The following is a 24,397-nucleotide window of genomic DNA, read 5'->3' as shown; positions in this document are numbered from 1 at the left end:
CTCCACATGTAGAAGGCCAGGATGAAGAAATGCACAGAAAGTGTCTGCAAATCTTGTTACAGAAACCAAACCAAACCTTTCTCCATCACACTATATAGAAAAGATGTATTCAAAGTCTATTTAAAAGACATGGCCTATTTAAATACTGTAATACTGCTGTTATATTTGACTTATTGGAGGTGTTCTGAAGAGTTAGAACGCAAAAATCTTACTAGAGTTATGTATTTCTGATGCAGTCCTGTTTACATATGAAGCCTGAAAAATCCCTGGTTTCTCAAACATAGCTGGAATCGGTCAGACAGAGGAAGCTGTAGTTCCTAGCCTCCATTCAGCCAGTACTTAGCTCAATGCTTTTCTAATAGCCGTATTCCTAGTAAGTGTTCCATATATGTTCTTAATTTTCAGCTACTTCACTCTCAGCTTTTCAAACCTTTATTACACTTTTTCCGCAACTATGTATATCAAATAGCATCCATCAAATCTTCTCCCCAAATGGATGTGTTTCAGTGGTGCTACATGAACCTCTGTTGCGAATGGTGACCCCTAATAAACAGCTCAGGGAAAGCTCTGACTGTTTTAACCTATTTAGTTCTGCTTCCATATAAGAGCTTCCCAGACAGGCCATCAACTGATGCAACTACTCATCAGTTGTGTGTGAATACATCTGGAATTTCTGCATAGGATTGATTCTCACAGCAATCCACTTAGTAGCAAACTATGGGTGGAATCAATTTTTAATTACTGGGCATACTTCTGGGAGGATCTGGAATATCTGAGGCTGAACTGAACAGTGATGGACAGAAGTTTGAAGCAAAGTGACACAACCACGCTACATTTTGGTGGTGCATCGCTAGAATAAAACTGAATGTTGACACTATTAAAAAGGAAATAATACATCATGATGATGCATCACAAGATACAGATCATATTCTGCAATTTCACAGTGAAACCTTCCTGAAGAAACTACTTGGGTTATTGAAAGAAATATTTCTTAGTTGACAACAACTACTAATAAAAGTGTAAGATAATTCTGCTCAGTACATTTCAAGACATTCTGGTATGGTCTCTAAGGAAATTGAAACTCGAGCAGAATTATTCCTTACAAGTAAATGTAGCCATGCTGCATTTTGACAACTTCCACTAGCAATTGTTTTGCTCTGAAAGACAAATGTCAAAATGCTCTAGGACTGCATTTACCTGTTAGTGATTACAAACATTGCTCAACCCAGTTGCATCTTGGGAAATGCTTTTATAGCTGTGGCAAATACCATTTTGCTATCATGTGTAAATTATACTATTTTTTAAGGCATCAGGAGTTAAAATATTGTAGAGGATAGCCTATATCCTTACTACTATTTTACATGTTCTGCAAGGTTTGTCAAGCAAGAGTACATGTCTGTCATTTTGCCTTTTAGCTTGGGAAAACATGCAGCTATTGGTTATTGTGACAGCTGGAGAATGTAATTGTTCAGCCCATTTAACTATTAAGTCAGCATAGACACAATCGACATTTATTTTCTATTAACATGAAAATCCTGAATATAAACTGCTTAGCTGCTTCTTTTCCAGAAGTGTGTAAACAGAGGATGGATGCATCAGACTCATGTGCATCAATGAAAATTAAAATATGGGCTCAAGGTGGGAAAAGAACAGCATGTTCATTCAACTCCTGTCCAGCAATATTATAAAAGCAGATTTAAAATAAATATGTAACTTCTACACACAACAACATGTACGACCTATAAAAATGTTATATGTTCTGTTGTTAATTTAGCTCAGTGAATGTGACTTCTGCTAATTTTTGTCTTCTATAGAAAAAAAAAATTTACTTTGTTTATCTGACTCCAGAATGACACTATGGAAAACATAATTCTGTATTCCATGAACTGTGTGCATCACTTCATAAGCATAATTATCATTCTGGTTTGTTGAAAAAATAAAAATAAAAAATCAGAGGATACAGATCAAATTGTTTTCTCCACATGGTACATTCTAGAAAGCCTGCAATGTTTGATGCTATCAGCATAGAGTAATTACTGCAAAGTTGTTTCTGTTGTTTCAAGTGCAAGAACATCCCTTATCAATGCACAGCACTTCAAGGCCTGCATAAACTACGGGTATTTTATGTTACAGATCAATGAAAAATTAGTTCATATGCAGAAATTACTGTCAGAGAGAATGCGTAAGAGATCTCACCCACATTACCTTATAACTTTCCAAAACCATGGCAGAAAAATGTGATTAATAGTTTCCCTGTCTTTGGTTGCAGATTTCTACTATGCTAAAAGCAGCCAGAATACAAAGCAAATAATGCATCCTCAGGAAGTGTGAACTTTTAATTAGTGTGACCTCTCCTATTACTCCATTGTTTCACAGCTATTCAGGGTGAGCCTACGGAAACTTTTGCATGTAGGTGTGAATGTCTTCTTGTGCTGCTGGCTGACTGCAGTTCAGTTCTGATTCACAACCAGAACAGTCACAGTTCACACCCCAATGCCATGATTTCATCAGAAAGGTTCATTCAGAGTAATGCAAAACATCCTAAAGCTCTACCCTCAGATGTTTGTCATCGTTTCTTGTCAAAACTGGGTTTCATAGGTTGAGTCCTGTGATAACCACAGCAACACAATTTTTACATTAGAGTTCTGTTGCATTCAGGCAGAACAAGAACCACCTACAAAAGACTGTGTAGACATAACCTTGATACAACTCTATACTGATTCTTCTTGCAGACCTATGAACAGTATTAATCACAACCCACTCACAGAAGAGTAACATAGAAAAGGAACACGTCACTTCTTTGGATGCATTCAGTAGGGTTTGTAAATTGACTTCCTTCCTTCCACCAGCTACTTGAAAGTCCCCAGCATTCCTATAGCTTACCTTGTAAAATTATTATATTTTTATTTAGAAATACAATCACTTTTCCATGGAGCACTGCGTGAAAAGGATGTGGTTCTAACCTCTGAACTTGCGAATGCACTTCATCATAAACAGCATTATGATTCTGTGGAATTTTAACTTCTTAAACAATGGTGTTGGGAAGATAAGAATTAAGGTGTTTTTTTCATCTTAAGAAAGTACAAATGAGCAATTCACAGGATCCAAAAATTTCCAGTATAATTTCACGTTTTCTGTATAAAGCTCACTTACAAGTCCATTGGTCTTTATGGTATAATTACACCTCACAGACTGCAGGCCCATTGAGTGAAATTCTAAGGCCTTCCAGGAGCTGGTATATAGGCAGAGATAAACTGAAGAAATAATGTCAATCCAAGAACTAGACTGGAGCCTTCTAGCAAATATTTCATTTAATAACATTCCAAACCGAAAACTATTTTCCATCTCTTCATTTCTCTTTGTAGGAAGCTGCTGTGAGACTCACTGCAGACCCATTAGAGTCACAAAATCTTTTACAGCAACCTCCACAAGACCATTCAGTCTTATTCTCATATGTATAATAATCTATAACTTTAACAGGATGAATTGCCTGGAGGTATCCAAGCTTTTCCATTGACTAGAGAGGGAGGGGACTTGACAGAACGCCTAAATTCAGGTGAGATTAAAGCACTGACGACATTGAGTTGTAAAAGATGAGCATTATCTATGCAGTATCAGTTCTTCCACAGATGAGGTCTACAATCGGTAAACAAAATGAAAGCACAGAATAGTGCTTAATATGCAAAGTATTCAAAATATCCCCATCAATGTCTTTTATCTTTGCTTTCATGCATATTCCCGGTCCCTAAATGCTAACTGGTAGCATGGGACTACTGATCCCTTAAATTTAAGTGCATGCTCAATGCCAGTAAGCACAGTCAGCACTCCAACACAGCTCCCATTTTCAGCACATCTCAAAAGATGTGAACTGGCTGAAGAAAACCCACACCACAGTGATCTGAAGTCTAGTAATATCAGTAAAAAGTCAAAACTTGAAACTTTTGCTCAGCTCAGAAAAGGAAGTCAGAGATGTAAATGTTTTCTTACACCCTAGTGCATTTGTCCTGAAATGGACAGCAGGGAGAAATTTTCTTCCATCTTTCCAAATGACTTCTGTGAAATCAGACATTAGTCATTTTATCCTAATCATATGTCCGACACCAGAAAAGTTGCCATTTCAACTGACAAAGTTCTTATGACATGGAGACTTTCTGCTTACTTGATATGTGTGACCACACCACCTCCAAGCCAAGTTTGAAGATGTTGGCTACACCGTTTGACTCCAATGCTTTCACCTTTTTTTGTACCATGTATGTGTGTACATCTGCACATATACATATATCTTCTTCTGGCATAATTTACAGTCCCTAGAAATCCTTCTGTTTTTGTTGTTCATATGCTATCGAACATCATCTTCGGAAAAACAAAACAGCATAAAAATAGTGTATTTAATGACTAACAACAAAAGCACTCTCTATAACCAGTGGATTGCAATACAATATCAATTTACTAAGCCAGATATGTATCTCTAAGGACTTCAAATTGCCTTGAGCAGAAAATAGTGTCGTTTTTTTTTTTATGACGGGGTTAACATGAGTTTTTTTGTAAACATCCATCTTCAGGCTTGAAATTCAGCAGTCATCTTACCATTTTGCCAGACAACTGGCACAATCACACAGGCACTGACATGCTTCTGTAGGCTTTTATACTGGGAAAAATTCTCCACAGAGCTGTCATCTTTCTCATACTTTCAGCTTCCAATTCGGAAACTGAAATGGATAAAGCTTTGTTGATTCTTTTTGGACCTGAAATCATCAGCAAATTTTAGCTCCAACACAGACAGTGCACAGAAACTTTGTGCTTGGTAGTAGTTCCACTCCAAGAAAAAAAAAAAAAATCTGACTTTGTAGCAGATTAAAAATATATTACCAGGGAATAGCATAGCTTGGTCACAAAAACTCCAGTCACAATTGTGAGAGAAATAAAATATGTACTTAATCATCCAGGCAGTCTCAACAAATTCTACTGATTTTTGATTAAACAGAACAGACAGACAAACACAACTAAAATTGTCCTTCCAATCAGTGGCCTCTGCATGAAATCAATTCTTCTGTATTACACTATAGTTAATAGGCCCCTATCAAGAGAAAGTTCTTATTTCATGAAAGACCTACAGTGCTTGTGCTATTCACAACGTATTTCACAATTCCTGCAGTTTAAATCACAAGCATTTTGCAGACTTAGAAGGCTTGTTATTGTTTTTTTTCTCACAATCATTCTTCTTGCCACTTCTAATATAACATCCATTGTAAATACACTCAATGGGTCGATTTCACTCTCACTTATAAAGTCCACTTAATCTTCCTAGGTACCATGAAAAGCTTTTTGGTTCAGTAATGATGTAGGAACATGTTTTTTAAAAAAGAGTTCCAAGGAGAGGTGGGGTTTGTTTTTTAATTAAGGTTTTGCACAGGGTAAACATCATTCTCAATGACAGCCTGTCCAATCCCTATACTTTATACTCAGAAACATCCAAAAGGACTTTTAAATTGTGTATAAAGGATAAAGACGTTGAATGCTAGTCCCAGAATTTGTGTGGATGTGTGAAAACCTACTGAGGTTGCTTTTCTCTTTCTGGGGAAAACTCCACGGAAACTTCATTTCCAGAAGTCAACGGCCTCAAAAGTTTTCATAGTCCTTCAAGGCATTTTCCCCTTCTATACTATTCAGCAAGAATAAACATCCCACTTGCATATGTCACAAATGTACCTAAGGTGACCAGCAACTTTGTGAAAAACATTCCCCTATATTTTACAAGCTAATAAAACATATTTCACATAGTCATAGAGTCTCCATTGCATTATAAAATGACATTTTTTTTACCACATACCTTCTTTTTGTTGGTGGGACAAATGTAGAAATTGTCAATAACAGTGGCAATCCCAGGCTGCAGATTCAACTTTGTGTATAACGTCCCAAAATCTGAGGATCTGAAAGAAATCAAACACCTGTAAGTGCTTTCCTCTAAAGGCTTCAGCATGGAAACTCTTTAGGAAAACAAAAAACAAACACAACAAACAAACAAAAACATACATGCACGCTTTGTAGCATTAACTATCCATTTTCAATGCTTCTCTGCCATCCTTTCGTTCTTTTCATTGCTCATTAGATACTAAAAGAAACCTGCCTCTATAAGAATATTTTTCGAGGTCTGAAAAAACATTGCTAGTCTTGCCTGTATTTCTCAGGTCTGTGCAGTGCTAGCTTTCATCCTGACACTACCCTGTGCAGTAAGAGAAGCACAAAATATATACCTTTCCATCACCACCCACAAGTTGCGAAAAAACTGCTAGGCAGAACAAAGGCTTGTATGTGAGTACTAACGGCACCTGCTCAGCTATGTGGAAAAAGAAAAGCTAATTTCAGTGCCTGGTGTTGCATAAAAGAACAATTTGGCCTGAGATCTGGAAGGCATTAGACTTGACAAAGGTATCCACTCCTCAAGCTCTTTTTCAGAGGATCATTACAGTTCTGAATAAATAAAAACAAAGTAAGTTCTTGACCATCAATATGTCTTCCACACAAAGCTATGAATATAACAAATGCAAGCACAAGCAGAAATTGCCTTGTATTCCTGAAAAACTGACAGCAAGAAATGGCATCTGTTTTAGGTACCTGCATCTGCAAAGTCTAGTATAAAAACAACAACATTAGTTTAGCAAAATGTTAATAAGCAAAACTCAAAGCAAGTCACATCCAAAATTAAATCACTGTGGATGAACTTTCATTTGTTCTGTACAGGATCAAATTGCACCATATGGTCTCTCCATATTTTCCCTTCTCATTTGGAAGGAGACTCATCTAAGGCACCTGGCCCTTTCTCTACTAAGAAGCCTTCCCTAGGACAGAGAGTTGCTGGGTGGATTCCCACTCCATGTTCCCTTTTCTTCAGTGGAATAACACTCTTTGTCAAAAGCCAGGAGTGAAGGTGCCCTGTCAGATACCCCTGGGTTATTCCAACATGTGGGAACATGCGACAACTCTCCTATCCAGGATATCCAAGGGAATCACAATGAAACCTTGGTCCTTCCCAGCGTGACACTGAGGACTGCCTATAACTGATTTCTGCCCCACGTCACCATTCTCGCATTTTCATTGCTCCTCAGCAGGCTCTGTTGTTGCATACCCCCTGCCCAGGTGAGTTATTGCTGAAATTCAAAGGCATGACTGCATACAGCAAGAGTGAAAAGGGAGATAACAAATCCCTGGCTAACCATGTCCTTGACAGGTGGCTCAGAGCTGAAGATCTCCTTCAAGCTACATAAAGCAGAATGGTCCCCAAGGGGCCACCTGCCTGCAGAAGTGCACCTGGCCTCCATCTCCCTGCGTCCCCATCCCACCAAGAACATCACTTAAGTCAGAGTACACATGATATGAAGCCAGATATGGCTATTTTTCTATCACACATCCAGCTGCCCACATGTTGCAAGAACCTGTAGCTGTGGTCTTGGATTAGTTTTTATGTCTCTGGCATCACCAAACATATGAGGCACAGAACGGTATGTCTGGATCAGTCCCAAAGGCACACCAAGTAAAGAGCAGATCATATTTACCTTATTTTTCTTTCCTCTCTACCAGTCAAAAAATGACTGTGACACACAGACCATACCCACAGCCCAAGGTTGAGATCATATCTCTTTTATAGTGATGTCTGAACAAATGCAATCCTTTTTTTTTTTTTTTCCCCATAATGTTGTTTGGTCTGCAGATACACAACAATGCATTACAGAAGTTAACATAATCATAGCGATTCAGTTTTGACAAATAATTATGTAGAAATCAAACACACACAATTGCACTGCAGTGGGTATTCAGCACAGAGCTAATTAAAATTCTCAGGAGAATAGGATGGATGGTGCTAAACTGATTTTGCCAGAGGTGTTTGACAGAAAAGAAATTAAAGGAAAGACCAAAATACTGACTTCAGCCAGATGTACTGAAATCACACACAACAAGTATCTATGCTGGAAACAGAGCCTGGTATATTCTCTTTGAGGAAAGAATATCAGGTCAGCAGCTTGCCCAGTAATAAAATCCTGAAATAATTCTCTGAACCTTAGAGATGATCCAATTTACTTTGAAGAGGCAATTCCAGGATTAATACAATGGGACCACTGGAGAGTGACACCACAGGAGTGATGGTGACAGCAACCGTATCAAGGTATGAGAGCAGTACAGGCAGGAAGCCTGAAGAGGATAAGCCATTTTAAAGATTAAAAAATCCAGTCTAAAACTTCCTGTTCTAACTATTATGACTTATAAAAGTTACTACAAAGAAATAATAAAGTTGTGACAAAAAGAGTACACTAAATTAACAAAAGTATTTTCAGACAAAGGTAGAACAACTCTAGTCAAAATTATTTTCTCATACAAATTAGCTATCTCAAGGGGAAAAAAATCAGGAAAAAAAAAAAAGGAATTCCAATTTCAACATGATAAAACAACCTAATGCATATCCATACAGGTGCACCATGCCCAAGCAGGAAGACTCAGATTGGCAGAAGATCTGTGGATCAATAGAGAAATTTATTCAGACTGTTTTTTTACTGTAACCTTGCCTTGAGGGAACCCAGGAATGCCAGCTACTCCTTGAGACATCTACATACAAGAGGACATAGCTCAAGGACATCGTTCAAGGGAATCTCTTTCCAAAAAAATCAGTTGGTCTTCCAATTTTGCTTTAATCCAGAGAATACAGGTCACCACAAATTTTTATTTTAAATATAAGTTCCAAGTTCCTGCCTGTGAATATATAAAGAGTTAATGTTTTATTGACAAAGTCCCTGTAATAAGTCGGCTATAGGGTTGGGGAGGATAAATTCTAGGATCTCAGAGTATGCCTGCTTTGGAAATATAATAAGCAGCAATACAAAACGTGTTTTGTACCAAATTCAGGAGAGGAGGAGCCCTTTACTCTCTTCCAGTCATAGAATGACTTTTTTTGTGTGTGCGCTAAAAAACAAGCTTGTGCTTAAGTGTAAAGTAGAGAAAGTAAACAAAACACAAATCTGTGTTTATCAGAAAAAAAAAAAAAATCCTGAAAATTCATGAAAAGATATTTTCAAGGTAAAATGCAAAGAGAATACACATGCAACTGATAAGAAGAGTAAAAAGAAAAATCCTTCCATAGCATGGTTTATTTGCATTGGAAGCACAACAGCAGAACTCCATAAACCTGAGCAAGAAGCGTAAAGGTTGAATTCTTAAACATGGGCCTGACTGCAGCTCTGAGTGATCTGGATCCAGCTAGTGACTATTTTCTCTTCTGAGACATTCCAGCGGATACAGCAAGCTATCCACACGTGCTTCTTCCTTATCCGTGTGTACACTAAGGGCTACAGATTGTGTGGATGTTTCTTAGTATAGCAAAACTCAGTAAAGTGGAGGACTCATAAGAAAAACATCATTCTGTACTTTAGTGATGGGCCATTCCTGACAGGCAGAACCATCAGGTGCTGAAACTATGTGATTATTCATGTACAGATGCAGACATCACACAGCCTGACAGGCCCTACTGCTAGGTAACAGCTTCTTTGAAAGTATGCGTCTGCTGAAATACGTGCCATTCCTCTTCTTCTTTTTTTTCCTTTTTTTTTTTCTTTAAGGAAAAGTCACTTGCCACTCTAATAACAGTGTGTTGAAATAGCAATCATCAAAATCAAACAATATTACAGCACAGACAGAATGATGGCTTTTTATCATGTTTTAATGCTGTGAGTTCAGACTATAGTTGGGAAAGCTTCCAACTGGTAGAGAAATGATGTTGGGGGGGGGGGGGGGGGGAACAACACTCAAAACTGCCTAAACCGTGGAGAAATTTGGATCTTGTCTTTAAAAATGTATCTTTCTTATACTTGAGCTGAAATAAATCTATGCCTAATATAATTTGGAACCGTACCTAAACTCTGAGTCTTGACATCTTTTAACAGAAGTATTGAGAAAGAAGAAGAAATTTAACAGATACCAAAAGAGACACAAACCAAATGTTTGCCTGTCTAAACTTCACTATCATTATACAGCTCTCCACTGATGACTCACACCTACAATTCAGTATTACTGTTAGCATTAGTTGTTTTTCCAGATGGTATTTACAAGTATATAGTAAATAGATATAACAAACATATTAAAATGTAGATAGTTAGATGTTAAGGAAAAAATTTTGAGAGGTCAGAATTGCAAAATTCCAAGTAAAATTTAATAGTAAAAGAAAACGCCAACTGAAAATGCTTATTTCCTTTCCTTTCCTTTCCCCTTCTCCTTTTAGTGAATTGAAGAGAGGGACTATGGCTGGAACAGTTAGCACATATGTGGATCAGATTTCCTCTACCTTTCCTCCTTGAAGATTAACTCAAGAACTATTTTAGCCAAATGAGATATACTGTACAATCTCTATTATTTGAAAATCCTGGAAGACAACAATAAAGAAGTTTCAAATAATTCACGAATTAGTTAACTAGCCAAATAAAAAGAAAGCATTTGTTAAAAAAAAATAAAAAAATAAAAACCATAGGAAAGATCTGCTGCTGTAGATTATTGATAAATTTTTGGAGAAAAAAAAAAAGATTCAGTTGAGATACACATTACAGTATCAAGGACGAGTGGATCTGTTCATAACATTCACTACACTTCTTCCCACCTAAATCTTTTCCAGATTGTACTGCACATCTTCTTTCCTTCCCCTTGCTTTGGTCACAAGAACGATCCAGTATTTACATCATTCACACACACATGCACACACACCAAAAAAAAAAAAAAAAAAACTTTCTTCACAGTAGAAACACATTGTAATGGTTGAGTTCCAATACCTGACTCACCTATTTAGGAATTCATGCAGATGAAAGTTTCTTCAACAGCTATACAAGAGTATGAATGCTAGCAATCCAATTAGCAGATTACTCATCAGCTACCAGCTCTGTGTAAGTATTTCACTCTGGGGCTTTCCAGAAAAGTTGAGTCTTTTTGAAGTTACATGATATTTTTCCTCTCAGAAATAGATAAGTTATAGAAATGTTTCTTTGACTTAATCCAGTTTTACACTAAACAATCAACAGTGCAGTCAAGAGCTAACAGAAAAACAGTTCACCCACTTCAAATTTAGGCAATATATAGTTTATTTTTATTTTTTCATATGCACTGTGAAGATGAACTTATCCTGGTTTTATTTATCAATCCTTTATTGATAACAGTAGCCAGATTTTAAAGAGACGTGGATTATCACAACAGCCTTTTTGGCTAAAGTGAACTCCTCTGTAGTGCTCTGATGAGAAGATGGTGCAACCCAGCGTTTATATACTTACAGAGATTCCCTCCCATTATTACAAATATTACATGCACAAGAACAGTCCTACAGTCCCAGTCACTACATGCAAGCACAATAAAAGACAAGCAGCTATTTGCAGAGGCTTTTCAGCAATCTGTAAATATATATTCATATTTAACTGTAAAACACTGCCTCCAAAAAAAACACAGAATAAAACAAAACACTGAACAACTGCATTCATATCCAGTGAGAACTCAAGGAGGATCAAACAGTCGTGACTTCTAGCACTGGACTTGTACTCAATGTTTAAAATACACCTTACTCAACCATCTGCTCTGAGAGGGAAAAAGTCCTCTGTAGCCAGTAATAGAAGTAAGGATTAGCCTGCTGGGTCGCTTTAGCAAGACATGTCCTTCCCCAGGGACTATAGTTACTAACTTCAAAATGAGGAATAGGACGCTGCCTTGTTTTGCAATGCATTTAAAAATCAAAGAAGACAAACTCTAAACAACGTGACACATTGGCTTCACCCCTAAGGGCTGACAGTGTGCTCCACGATGCAGACCTGGTCTGACTTACCCATACTGGCATGTCAGGCTACAACTTTCCACCCTGATGCTGCAATACTTACCTCTGCAGAAAGTATTTCCAAGCCCACCCTTTCCAGGAACTATTCTGTCTCAGTTACCCAGACACAAAGCTTACCACAGTACAAGAATCACTGACAGGTTCTTATGAGGGAACATGGAAGGTCGCAAGTAAACCCTGCATGCATGGGGTGTTATTTGCAGAGAAATCTGGCACAGAAATTTAAGCACCGATTCTTCTTTATTTACATATTGCATCAGGTTTTCTCTTACTGGTATCTTCTGTCAGTGCATTTATCCATGTATTTTTATTTGATTATTAGTTACAACCAACCTACTTTGTACAATGTAAACACTTGCACACACTTAAACTCCAGTAGTAAGCAGAACTGTGTCTTCAATATATACTACGTATCTTTTAGGACTGTATTTAAATATTCCTGCTCTGCATACACTCATTGTACACCACCATAGTTATCTTTTGCAGCCCTTCATTAGTCCTTCAATATACCACAAACATCCTGCTCATCAGCCTATTATCGAGCTCCTTATCAGTTACATTTCCAAGCTCCTCATTACTTTGCTGCACAGCTCCAATAATTAGACTTCATATTTTACTGGCCTCCACAACACTGCATTAGCTTCTATTAGCTGCAATCACCACCTTTTCTCCCAGAAATTGTTAGTTTAAGTAGGACATCTATTTTGAAACTACTGCCTTGGTGTATCAATTCAATCACCAAGGCACAGAAGCCATTGATGGGCACGTATTAGGGGATATAGTCTGTAGCCACACTCACCGTACATCATATTTGTGAGGAATCCACTCAACCATATAACATGTAGTGTCGCAGTGACAAAGGAGACGAGACACATCCAGAAAAACAGGGATACAAGGATACAAATCACAAAAGTAAAATCTCATTACTTCTTCCTTTCTACCTTTGCAACCCAGGCTGCGCTGGGGCCAGCAGGAGCACAAACAGCCCTTGTGATGCAGTCACTGGAGAATGCAGACATCTCTGGGGGACACCTTAAAAATCCCCACCAATCTACCCCCAGCCATTTTGTCCTGCTAGAAACAAAGCAACTGAAATGATCCACATCCAAATTATAGTTTTTTGAAGGTTTATTTTTAACCTAGTTCATTTCAATAATCCTGTTAACAACTCACTCCCTCAAATACTTGTAGTTGCCTAAATATGTAAGTAGAAAATGAGAATGAAATGGTGGAAAATACAGAAAGCTTTCTTACCACACCTTCTTCACTGAATTCAGCATATCATGTAATTAACTGTTAGTGAACAAACATTTATTCTAAGAAACAGTCCTGTGTAGATTTAGTTTCAGTAGCTGCAAATCCAGCATTGCATTAGCAGGTCTCAGCAAGGAGTGGAGTGCTTAAGAGAGGGTTTGAGGGGGTTGCTGCTGAGAAACAGCTCTGGCATATTAGAAACATAAATAAAATAGCAGAACTGATAACTCAATACAGCGATACAAAAATTATTAATATTAATTTATTTTCTTTCATATCATAAAAATACTGCCTGGATTAGAACACAGGAAGGATTTTACTATTAGGTGTATATTTTTTAATAAAAAGGCTTTCCTTTACAACCTCAGTTTATTATTTCTGAGGGTACTGTATTGAAAAAAGTGGCTTCACTTAACTATTACATTACTACCTAAAAAAGAAATGAATACATTACTTCCTATATATTATTAAATTTCTTCCACCGATTTTGAAAAAAAGAATGTTTGTTGACAATTTAGAGAAAAGAAACAAGAAATAAAAGCATTGGTGCTAAAGCACAATTATTGAAAATCACATTTACTACCAAGATTGCCAAAAGCAGAAACATCCTTATATCATTTTCAGTACAATTCCTCTTTTATGAGTGCTGTGATTGAGAAAAAAAAAAAAAAAAAAAAGTAATTACAAAGGAAAATTTCTCATCTGACATACTTATGTTCTTTGGGCAAACTTAGGTTGGTTTAAGAACATTTTCTCGAGGTTTGCAAGAAACATTACAGTTCTCCATCATGGAAAAATACTAGGTATTTCCCACAGTCCAGGACTTTTATTTAAACCAGTACACACAGCTGAAATATTTCTGAAACAACTTTATTCTCCTTATATGAGTCAGGCAAGGCAGCTCCTTGGAAGGCAATAAGGATGTTGGGATGTATGAGACGAGAGAATTTGGCTTTGTGCTTTCAGACCAGAATACAAAATTTCTTGTAATCGCTGGAGAGATCCAGCTGCAACAAGAACACTTAGGAAATTAAAAAAGAACTGATAATCTTTTAATAATTGTATGTGCATATTTGCATGTGATTATGTATTCCTCTAGTAATGGGCTCTGCCAACTATAATGGTTGGCTACTGAATCTTCTGTATGTGGAACTCTTCTTTGACTCAATTTATAGAAGTTTTGACTCAATTTATAGAAGTTTTGACTTTTCCTGCTAATGTGCTGACCTCGGCTTTATGATTGCTCTTAGTGAGGGGAGCAGTGAGCACTTTACACAAACAGGTTGTAGCACTTTATAAAAAGGTAAGTAAGTCAATGTTTTGTCAGGGATTTGACTGTTACTCTGCCGCTGAAGCCAAATGCCTGGCAGAACACAGGGAGTAACTGGGCATGTTTATAAACAGAATGAAAATATCCCCAACCAGTCAGTAAATGCAGATAAATAGACACTGTAAGGTGTCATGCCTTATGATGAGCGTATTAAAGACTTACCAAGTCCCACACAGTCATCTCTTGTGGGTTTATCTGGCATGCTGCTCTGAATCTGCTTGCACACATCATGAATCGAGGCTGGACAGTGTCCAGATGGAGCACAAGTTCATGTAGGGCATCAGTTCCTACGTCTCCATTGTTAAAGGAGTGATTATTGTAAGTTATTACAATTGCTGCAGGAACAAAACCTCTACAAGGAATTTTAAGGCATCATTTTGAATCCCTCTCCTACCACGGGAGTTCGCTGCCTGTGTCAAAAGCACCGCCTGCCTCACCCATGTAGGCCCAATGGTTGCGGTGATGTATATGAAGTCACAAAAATGTCCAGACAGTTAAGCAAGATGAAGTTTTCTTAACAGCCATTAAAATCACGGTGTGTCTGTGCCACCTGAACTGCTTTGCTGAGCGCAGTGCTTACATGTGTAGTTACTGACAGAGAAGCACACCTTAGGAGGCCGCAGTCACTCACCGGGGCGACCAGGGGAATTTGGATGCTCACTACCACTTCAGTAGGATTTGTTTCTTTTACTTGCTAATGAGCCCAGTCGTAATCTCCTAATTGCTTTCTACAATTGCCGAAGCCTTTCTACATTTATTTTGTGTAGAGTTTTTCAGCAGCCAAATTTCCCCTGCAGTCATTCTCCTGTAACTGCAGTGACACCTGGGGAGGGCCGGGCCCATCAGCTGTAGTTTGGCCTGCTGTTGAACTTGGCAAGCCAGCAGAACATAAAACCCCAGCAGATGTTTCTGCTTTTATAGCAGCTCTTCCAAAGCCTTGGCCAGACATAAATCCAAAATAGATCCAGAAAAGAGACAAACAGTGCCACCACTATGGCTCTTAAAATTAGAAGGCAGAACCAACCTTTTATGCAGGACTCTAAGAGACCATTAGCAGCAGAAGGTGCAGTAAAGTGTTCCCATAAATTATGCAGACAGATTACAAGGGCTAGCCACAGCAAATGCAGCACATTTTGCACTGCATCACAGTTTGCTAGGAAACAGAACCCGAAGACAAATAGACGCATTTACATAGGAGTTTCCAAACTGAGAAGATTACACTTCATAGCAACAAGTACAGGAAGCAGGCGATTTTACGGCCATTAACACTTTCAGATGAATCTACTGTGCTTCCACACCATGATAATTAATGTTCTAAAAATAAAACAGAAAGGAGACGATCCTTGGCAGAGGTTGCGTTCTGCATACATGCCATGCTGGATCTATTTTGTAAAAAGAAAGTCGCGCTAAGAGCGCATTCACAGCTGACATTGTGCTTTACAGGAGAGTGGGTTGATACATGCCAGGGTGACACACTAATACATTTGTTCACTTGATGATGACTAACTACTCTTAACAGAAGCTCAGTCCACTATAAACTGTTGCCATGTAATTTCAAATGCAAGTGAAAACAACCCACACAGAATAAGATTAACTCTCTACCTTTAAAGTAACACAAAGCACTCAAGGAGCTGAAAACTTCAATCACACTCTTGTCTGACATTCAGGGAGATCAGGAAGAGAAAAAAAAAAAGTGACCCTGCATGTAAAAAAAAGTTCTTTTTGAAGGAGTGAGGATTATTACGTGTTGCCCTGCTTCCCCTAGCACCTACCACTCAAGGTCAGATGAAGCTGCCGGGAGGTAATGCAGCTCCGCTGGTCGAGGGCTGCAGGGGTGTCTGGGGTCTCTCACTGAGGCTGGGGGCAGCAGATGGCCTCCTTCCCTGCAGGAGCTCTGTGCTGGTGGAGGTTCTGGGTCATCAAGTGAAGAGCTGCAGATGTAGGTCAGCAGCCTTCACAGCATCCACAGTGATGGGAAGGAGATCCATGGGATCCTGAGACACTGCAGGTACAAGAGCCTGAATCCTCCTCCTATGATGACGAAGGTTGGAAGCTGGTGAGTCCTGGCACAACATGGAGGACAGCTCTAGCTCCATTTACAGGGCTATGACCACAGAACACCGTCAGTGCTCTGGAAGCACATGAGAGGCTAGGAGCAGCATCCATCAATGCATTTTGCTGGCTGAGCCTCAGCACGCAGCAGCTCCAGGAGGAAGTGGCAGGTGAAAGTAGTTGAAGACTCCCCACTGCAGTGGGTGGGGCCCCCATCTGCTTAACTGGGCTGCTGTCTAAGGAGTTTTGCTGCTTGTCAGGCCTTGGATCTGGGATGTGGCAGATACGGTGCTGAGGTGTTTTGTTGTTGTTGTTTGTGTGTTTTTCCCCTTATTAATCCCTGCTGCTCTTTCTCATGGATGAAATAATATCTTGATCCTCTCCAGTGATCAAGGACTACTAGAAAGAGATGAGAACAACCTGACAAAGTGGGACAAAAATATCTTTCCCTACAGGCTGTCTGGCCTGGTAAAAAGAGCTTTAAACTACAAATGACAAGAGAGGGAGATGAGTATCCACCATCAAGTAAGGAAGCGGTGGACAAGGTTGGTGAGCGAAGGGTGCAGGGTGATATGGACATGAGAGAACTCATAATCAACAGTGATGGGCAGAAGGGGGTCCAGCCAAGTGTGTACACATAGATAAGGAAGAGACCACAGGAAAAGGGGTCCTGTAGTAGAAGCTTTCACCCTTTGCCTGGGAAATCAACACAACTAGGTGCCCATCAGAAGTGACTGTACACTAATATGTGTAGCTTAAGGAATGAAGAAGAAAAATGTGAAGTCTGTATGCAGTTGCAGGGCTACGATCTTATCTGGGAACCTGGGCTCCTCGGTACATGAGAGACATGGACATACTGGACTAAGCCCAGCAAAGGCCCACACAGACTTAACAGACTGGAGCATCTATTACACAAGACAAGGATGAGAGAGCTGTGCCTGTTCAGCTTGCAGAACAGGAGGCTCAGGGGGAAACAATATGTATAAATACCTCATGGGAGGGAGTAAAGAAGATGGAGACAATCTTCTTGGCAGTGACAAGGAAGAGGCAATGGGCACTGAATGATTGAATGGGTAATGAAATAAAGAAATTCCCTTTAAATGTAAGAAAAAATCTTTCTTACTGTGAGGGTGGTTGAACACTGGAACAGTTTGCCCAGAGATGCAGTAGAACCTCCATCCTTGGAGATACTTAAAACTCAAGTGGTCAAGGTCTACAGCACCATGCTTTGAGCAGAGAGTCTGGACTTCATGATGTCAAGAATTCCCTTCCAACCTCACTGATTCTGTGATTTGGCAATTACGCAGAATTAAATAACATGATTTGCCTTTGTTGAAGATACTGTGCAACAGTAGATTAAAAAAAAAAAAAAAAAAACAAAAAACAGCATTACCAACTCACAAAAGGAACTTATCTGAGTATTCTCTAGGAAATCCACAACTTTACACAGTCTTGACCATACTAAAAGACCATACTAAAAGAAAATGCTTCATCATTTTGCTTGGTCTGTAAGTTCATTGTAATCAGAACTCTGCCTGGAGTTTGCTTGTGCTGAACATTGTGTGGCAAGGTTGGTTAAGCCAACAAAAGATATACTAACGTTTATTAATAATATGCAACGTACCTAAAACATTGGTCCTGTAAAATCTTTGCATCTTAAGTCTGAAATGATAGTGCTATCCCGAACTACACATTTGCAGTTCAAAAGGTGGTAGAGAAGCATTTTACCTACATTTCTTCTTGCATTCAGGTAACTCTTATTCTGCCCAAAGCAGTCAGAATTACAAGAAAAAAAAAAAAAGTGTTTGAAAATGAAAGCTTTTTTTTTTTTCTTTTAATGCGGTAAAGCAGTGAAAGTTCAGCACTATGCTACTCATCTACAAATGTACGTACAGATCACAAATGCTAGCCACTAGTCCCACCAGGCATATTTATTAAGTACTTTTTATACATCACTTGGAAAGCAATAAAATTGAAATCCAATGTGTAAATGTTTGGGGAAAGTAAGATACACTTGCTGTTCTTACTTCCCAATCACACCCACTTCAAGGCAATCTTTTTCAAAGAAATCAAGATTCCAGCTCTCTTCTTGGAGAGAGCAACAGGAGGGGGGTTACACAATATTATGCCGATTGCCCCACATTTCTGAGTAATTCCATGGAACACAGCAGACAAGTCTGCTGACGTTCACTCAGCTTTGTAACATCAAGTGAATTTTCCATATAAATTCATCATCTGTTTAAATAATGTTAGGTACTGAGCCTTCAATTGCAGGGAAGTAAATGTCTTTTGCTCTGCATGGAGACCTGTTCAGCTTGCTAGGTTCCTCTTCTAGCCTGAGCATCTACCTCCAACTTCACAGCAGAAGACCTGGGGCAAAATCTGTATATTTGCATTTCCAACAGAAATGGTAGCTCGAATGCTGCCATGATATAAGTGAGCACCAACACCAAATCAATAAATTAGTATTCTATTTTACAAGTAATATTTGTGAGTGCAGTGTAAATAAAAATAATAATAATAATTAAAAAAAAAACTTCTTGAAAAGTCTTGGATTTTCACTGAAGTAACACTGGTCAGAAGGAAATCAAAAAATACTCTAGCCCCACCTCTGACATTCTGTAAACCTGTATAGCACTTGTAGTGAATGTTACTGAGATCTTATAGGAAATAAAACAGATCCTTATGTGAGAATTCCCTCTGGACCACAGAACTGCACTTTACTCTTTTTGAGAAGAAAGTGATGTTATGAGCATTATGCACAGAAAGCATATGTATTTCTACTTGTTGACTTGCAATCTTGTTAAATACTATTAAAACAAATTGGCCATACTGATCCAGATTATCAATATGAAAACTTCAACAGATGTCACTCGGTTAAAACAAGAGGCATCTTTCACAATCAAACTCTTCAATACTTTAAAACAAACAAACAAAAAACTACAATGGCTTCACAGCTGCCCCAAATGTTTACCAAAACTGCAAGCGACAATTACTTTGCTCAGTCATTTATGTCAGGAAACGTGCCTGAGGGGCATTTTAATTCCTGTAATTAGCCTCTTCACATGACCACTTCCAATCTTCATGGTATTTTCCAAGCACTAACTATAACAGCAGATCTTGAGCTAATTAAAAGCAGACAACAACCGTCGAGCCTTGCAGTTAATTATAAGACAAGAAAGGAGGGCAGCAAGGATGTTCGACACTGGTCTACATGTACGCCAGAACCAAAATTATATGGTTACAGAACACAAAAATGAAACTGGGGAAAATCTGTATGTCTGCAGACGTGTTATATATCCATTCTTTCCACTGAGCAGGCAAAGTACTTCATTTTCATTTTAATAAAAGGAATCACTTAGGATTCCCAGTAACTTTTACTTACTATTCATTACTTCTTCATTCATTGTCTGAAGAGCCTCCAATTCAGAGATGGGCTCTCACTTGGAAGGCCCTGTATAGATGTGGGAAAGACTACACTATGTCTTGAAAAGCTCACCAAGTAATCTAATGAAAGATAAATACTGTTAAGCCTTTGGGGAACCAGAGGGGTTAGCATAAGAGGAAAAAGCTTAATGTCATGCAGGAAATCTGCAGCAGACCCACAGAATTGCACCATGTTTACCAAAGATCTCTTCCAGTGTTTAATTTCAAGGACAGAGGTTTTTTTTTTCTCTTCTCCTGAATCAGACTGAATCTCCAGATATGAACTTCCTATTGTTTTCTTTTTATTGAGACAAACTCTTATCATCACCATTGAGATAATGACCAGCTGAAAAAGCTTTGCAATACATCTTAAAGACGTAATACCTTCACTGTTGAATGCTTCTGAAGTCATTTCGCATGTAGGCACTTTGTATTTTGTCTAATTTTTAATATCCTATGCTAATAAAAATGAGAGATCTGAATCATAATTTTGTTGTTCCTATACATTTACTTATTGAAAAGGGGAATTCCTTCTTCTAGGGTCATCTGTCTAAATTTAGATAGTGTCCTACTGTTAAACTGGTAGATTGGCTGTAGTTAACATTATCACTTATCACTATCTGCAATATCTAATCCTACAGAATCAATGCCATTGAAAATTTAAGGAGAGGAAACACAGTTGCACCACTGAGCAGGCTAAAAAGTTCTAAAAACTTTCAACAGAAAGTTATTGGAAAATGACCTAACTTCTGAGCTATGTATTTGCCAAATGCCTTGATAGCATAGCTTGCATGCTCATACAAAAGCATATTTAATAACTGAAAGAAAATTATTTTTAAGGTAGTAAATTACCATCCTTGAGTGACCACTACTAAAATTTGATAATTCTTAGATAAAATCTACCCATCTTACTTATTTTAGTTACTTTAATATATCTTCTAGTAGCAATACAATAGAAAAGAAAGATTTGACACAATAGATTTTTTCTATTTATGAATTTCACTTTAAGACATTGACAAGATCCCTTTGAGCAGTTTTAAACTGCAGAAGAGGTTCTTCTACAATAGACTACCATATTTCTAGATCATATGTAACAGTTGACATTAGTTCTTCATTAACTACTAGTCCAAGGATACCAAAATGGACATCATGCACATACATTTTTAAAGATATTATTTCATCACGTTCAGTTCTCTTTTCTTTATTAAGAAGTTGCTAGTAAAACTGATTGATGGGTAGTCTTATTGTACCTGGAGGACTTGTCATTCAACTCTTTGACCTTGTCTTCACACTAACAGTTGAGTGTCTTTGAAATCTGTTTACTTCAGAATTTACAAGAGTATTAATGACAAGATGTCAGCACTTTTCAGGTTTGAAAAGATCTAATAATAGTAAACGAGTTTGGACAGTTGGGTCATCTGTAATGTACTTTAAGCAAGACAAACTTCATTATTCCACTTTATGATTAAGGACAAGTACAGCAATTCTTAAGCCACTTTTTATTCTTTGTGGGTTTTCTTTTTGTTATTGAAGAACATTATTTTTTGAGGCCAAACACAGACCACATTATGTAACAAGAAAAAAGCTATACTGACAGAAAGAGGACTTAACAAATACAAAACCCTTTCCAGAAACATCTACAGAACCCAAAAAGCTGAGTCACTTGTTATTGAGCAAATTTTGGGAAAATTTGAGAAGCAGCCTATCTGATGATATATTATTTCATCATTATGTCCAATGCATAAAAAGGGGGCTATTTGTTCCTCTGTCACTAACACTGGGGACTCTATTCCTGCAGTTCAGATGCATGAAAATGAGACAGATTGGTTTAAGGAGGGAGGAAGGAAATCTTTCTCATTTTACTTAGCAATATTACACACACACAAAAAAGCAATTTCTTTTTCTTGTATTTGTTAAAGACCCTTTGTTTGCTGCATAAGTATCTCAGGAGGAAAAGTGTTCTTTAGTTCCAACTCTCTCCAATATAGTTGCACTCCTCATGTTTACTTTCTCACAATTTCATCTACTGTACAGCATAAGATTAGTAAGAATAATACAAAATATGATAATCAGGTGACCCATGAAATCCCAGAGAAATAGAGAAATTGTCCTCAGACGTTAATGCTTTGTCTTCAGGAACTGACTAATCTGGTGGAACAATGAACAGTCACGTCACACCTGTATTTGTATTGGCCATATATGGCCTATTCAGCAGCTATGTGTGGACAGCATTTTGATTAGCACTTACAGATTCCTTTTTTTTTCCTGGGTTTAGTTTTTGCGTCTACCTCAGATTCTTCTAACATTTCACTTATTTACATAGATAAATAGATGTACATTTAACACAACTGAGCTTCAGATTCCTCAAAAGCCTTCAAACTTTATAAGACATCGAAGCTTCTGCTTTTGCCACAATAAAGCATAAAAAATAGAACCATATTGATACCTGTTGCCTCTAAGACACTGAAGGACATAAAAGTGAAGGTAACTACCATATGATCATAGGAAGTTGTAAATGATTATTAAAAAGTTGAATAAGATGTTGCTTTGAGTCTCTTAGTCTGTTAAGAATGCAAATTATAAGTAAGGGATATTAGCTAATGTATTGATAAGAAACTTCAAGTGATTCCAAACCAATAAGTTATTCACACTGGTATTCAAAATGTAATTAATTTCAAACCACACAATAGAGTTGAACTAATGCAACAAATACTTTATGAGCAAACTATGAGTTGTGCGTATTATGATGCTTTGTTTACTCACAATTTCATTTCTGTGGCTTTACTAAATAACAACAACTACAATAATAAATAACACCACATTCAGACTCTCAGATTTAAATGCACATTCTGTCAAGTGCAAAAGGAAACAAAAGAAGAATATTTATGTCATATTTTAATGCAGTATCTGAAAGAAAACACAGCTCAAGTTACGCATACTGAATGTAGATATTCAGGCTTCAATTTCATGCTTTACAATTGCCTCTTCAAGTTTTTAGGTATAGAATTGAGGGAAAAAATAAGATGTTGTCTTTGTTAGTAAATGTGCCAAATGCCACAGAATAACGTGGGAGGGAATTAGTTCCACTGTTCCTCCATTGCTAGCACAGTGGTTACACAAAGGCAGAGGTATAACAAAACAGGAACGGAGCATTCTATGCCTTGAAAATATAGTAAATAAGCCATACTGTTAGGTACATGATAACTAGAAGTGTATGTGGTTTCATTATTAAAAGACCTAATGTCTCTCTAGGGGAAAAATATTATCAGCTGCCTTCTGCTTCCCACCCCATTCCTACTTGTAACTTCCTGTAAGCCTCTTGCTTTCGGTCCCCCTCCTCTCCCCGCATCCTACAAGTCCGTGAGCAGCAGAGCAAAGTTTGCCTTTGGAGATAGCTGACCTTTAGTAATTGCTTTTCAAATTAACATCACAGCACCCATTACACATACAATCTTCCTTTTATACCTATCTTTTCTTTGCCTTTTCCCCATCAGAATAGCATTGGTTTTTGCTACTGTTCTTTTTTCTCCCCATTTTATTCTTATCTTTTCACTGTGATTACAGAAGACTCTGTGTATAGCGTCAGCAAGGGAAGAGAAATGCATCATTCCTTATTTTGAAAGCTGGGCATGCTAAGCACAGATTTCATCTAAATTGCAGGTAGAGCATCACTGACAGTATTGATAGCAAAGTCAGGCATCCTTGGCACATGGATGAGAAGACCTATTTGTATTTGCTTTGGAATTTTCTATTATGTGCTATTTTAACATATCAGTGCTTGATTTCAATTTACTGTCCCATCTCAAGGAAGAGAAGAGAAGTGCCTTAAGTCCATTTGTCTTTTGGCAAGTGGTTCCAAAAACTTCGGATAAGTGCATCTCTGTCAGAATATTTCAAATACCACTATGCTTTACATTTCCAATTGAAAATAGCATACCTGCAATGTATTTCCACAGATTATCTGTGACGCATTGCCCACAAACTTAGAGATCACCAGCGATCTATCCTCACTATTTGTGAACCACTATATAAGGGCAATGTACAGATACCTCTAACAGCTATCACTAACTACTCTACAGTTTTGGTACCCTGCCATCAATTCTGCAGAGAAAAACATGACAGATGGCTAGAGAATTGTTTATTTAAATCTACAGTAGTCTGCTTATTTTACTGTGTTATCTCCATTTACTTACTCTGGATTTATCCTATCCTCTCCAAATTCACTTACCACCCTCACCACCCTAGTTTCTATTATAACAGAGAAAAGGAAAAGCTCTGAGAACGGTCAGGCAAACTGCGTTTTCTGAATATGGTAAATATTCTACAAAGATGTACACAAGAAAGGAAGAGATGCTGAGTGGTAGAAGTAAATCCACCCTCCAAGCCTGTAATAAAAAGTAAAATGCTTGGAATCGAGACCTGTGTTTTCTATGCATATGAGCACTAAACACTTCCCAATACACAAGAATATTACTGAATGTTGCATT

The 24,397-nt window shown here is 37.9% G+C and overlaps 1 protein-coding gene across 9 annotated transcripts in view; it reads right to left on the bottom strand.

Moving 5' to 3' along the window:
- Positions 1-24,397, bottom strand: part of SORCS2 (sortilin related VPS10 domain containing receptor 2) — a 549,388-nt gene that overhangs the window by 233,711 nt on the left and 291,280 nt on the right. For all 9 annotated transcript variants that reach the window (XM_040556897.1, XM_040556900.1, XM_040556902.1 and 6 more), the window contains exon 3: positions 5,831-5,930. In XM_040556897.1, the coding sequence (XP_040412831.1) occupies positions 5,831-5,930 (100 nt within the window). The remainder of the gene's footprint in view (positions 1-5,830; positions 5,931-24,397) is intronic.

The sequence above is a fragment of the Cygnus olor genome, chromosome 4 (genome assembly GCF_009769625.2).
Source record: "Cygnus olor isolate bCygOlo1 chromosome 4, bCygOlo1.pri.v2, whole genome shotgun sequence".
Lineage (NCBI taxonomy): Eukaryota > Metazoa > Chordata > Aves > Anseriformes > Anatidae > Cygnus > Cygnus olor.
The sequence above is the reverse complement of the archived record's forward strand: the minus strand, read 5'-3'. Positions and strand labels throughout refer to the sequence as shown.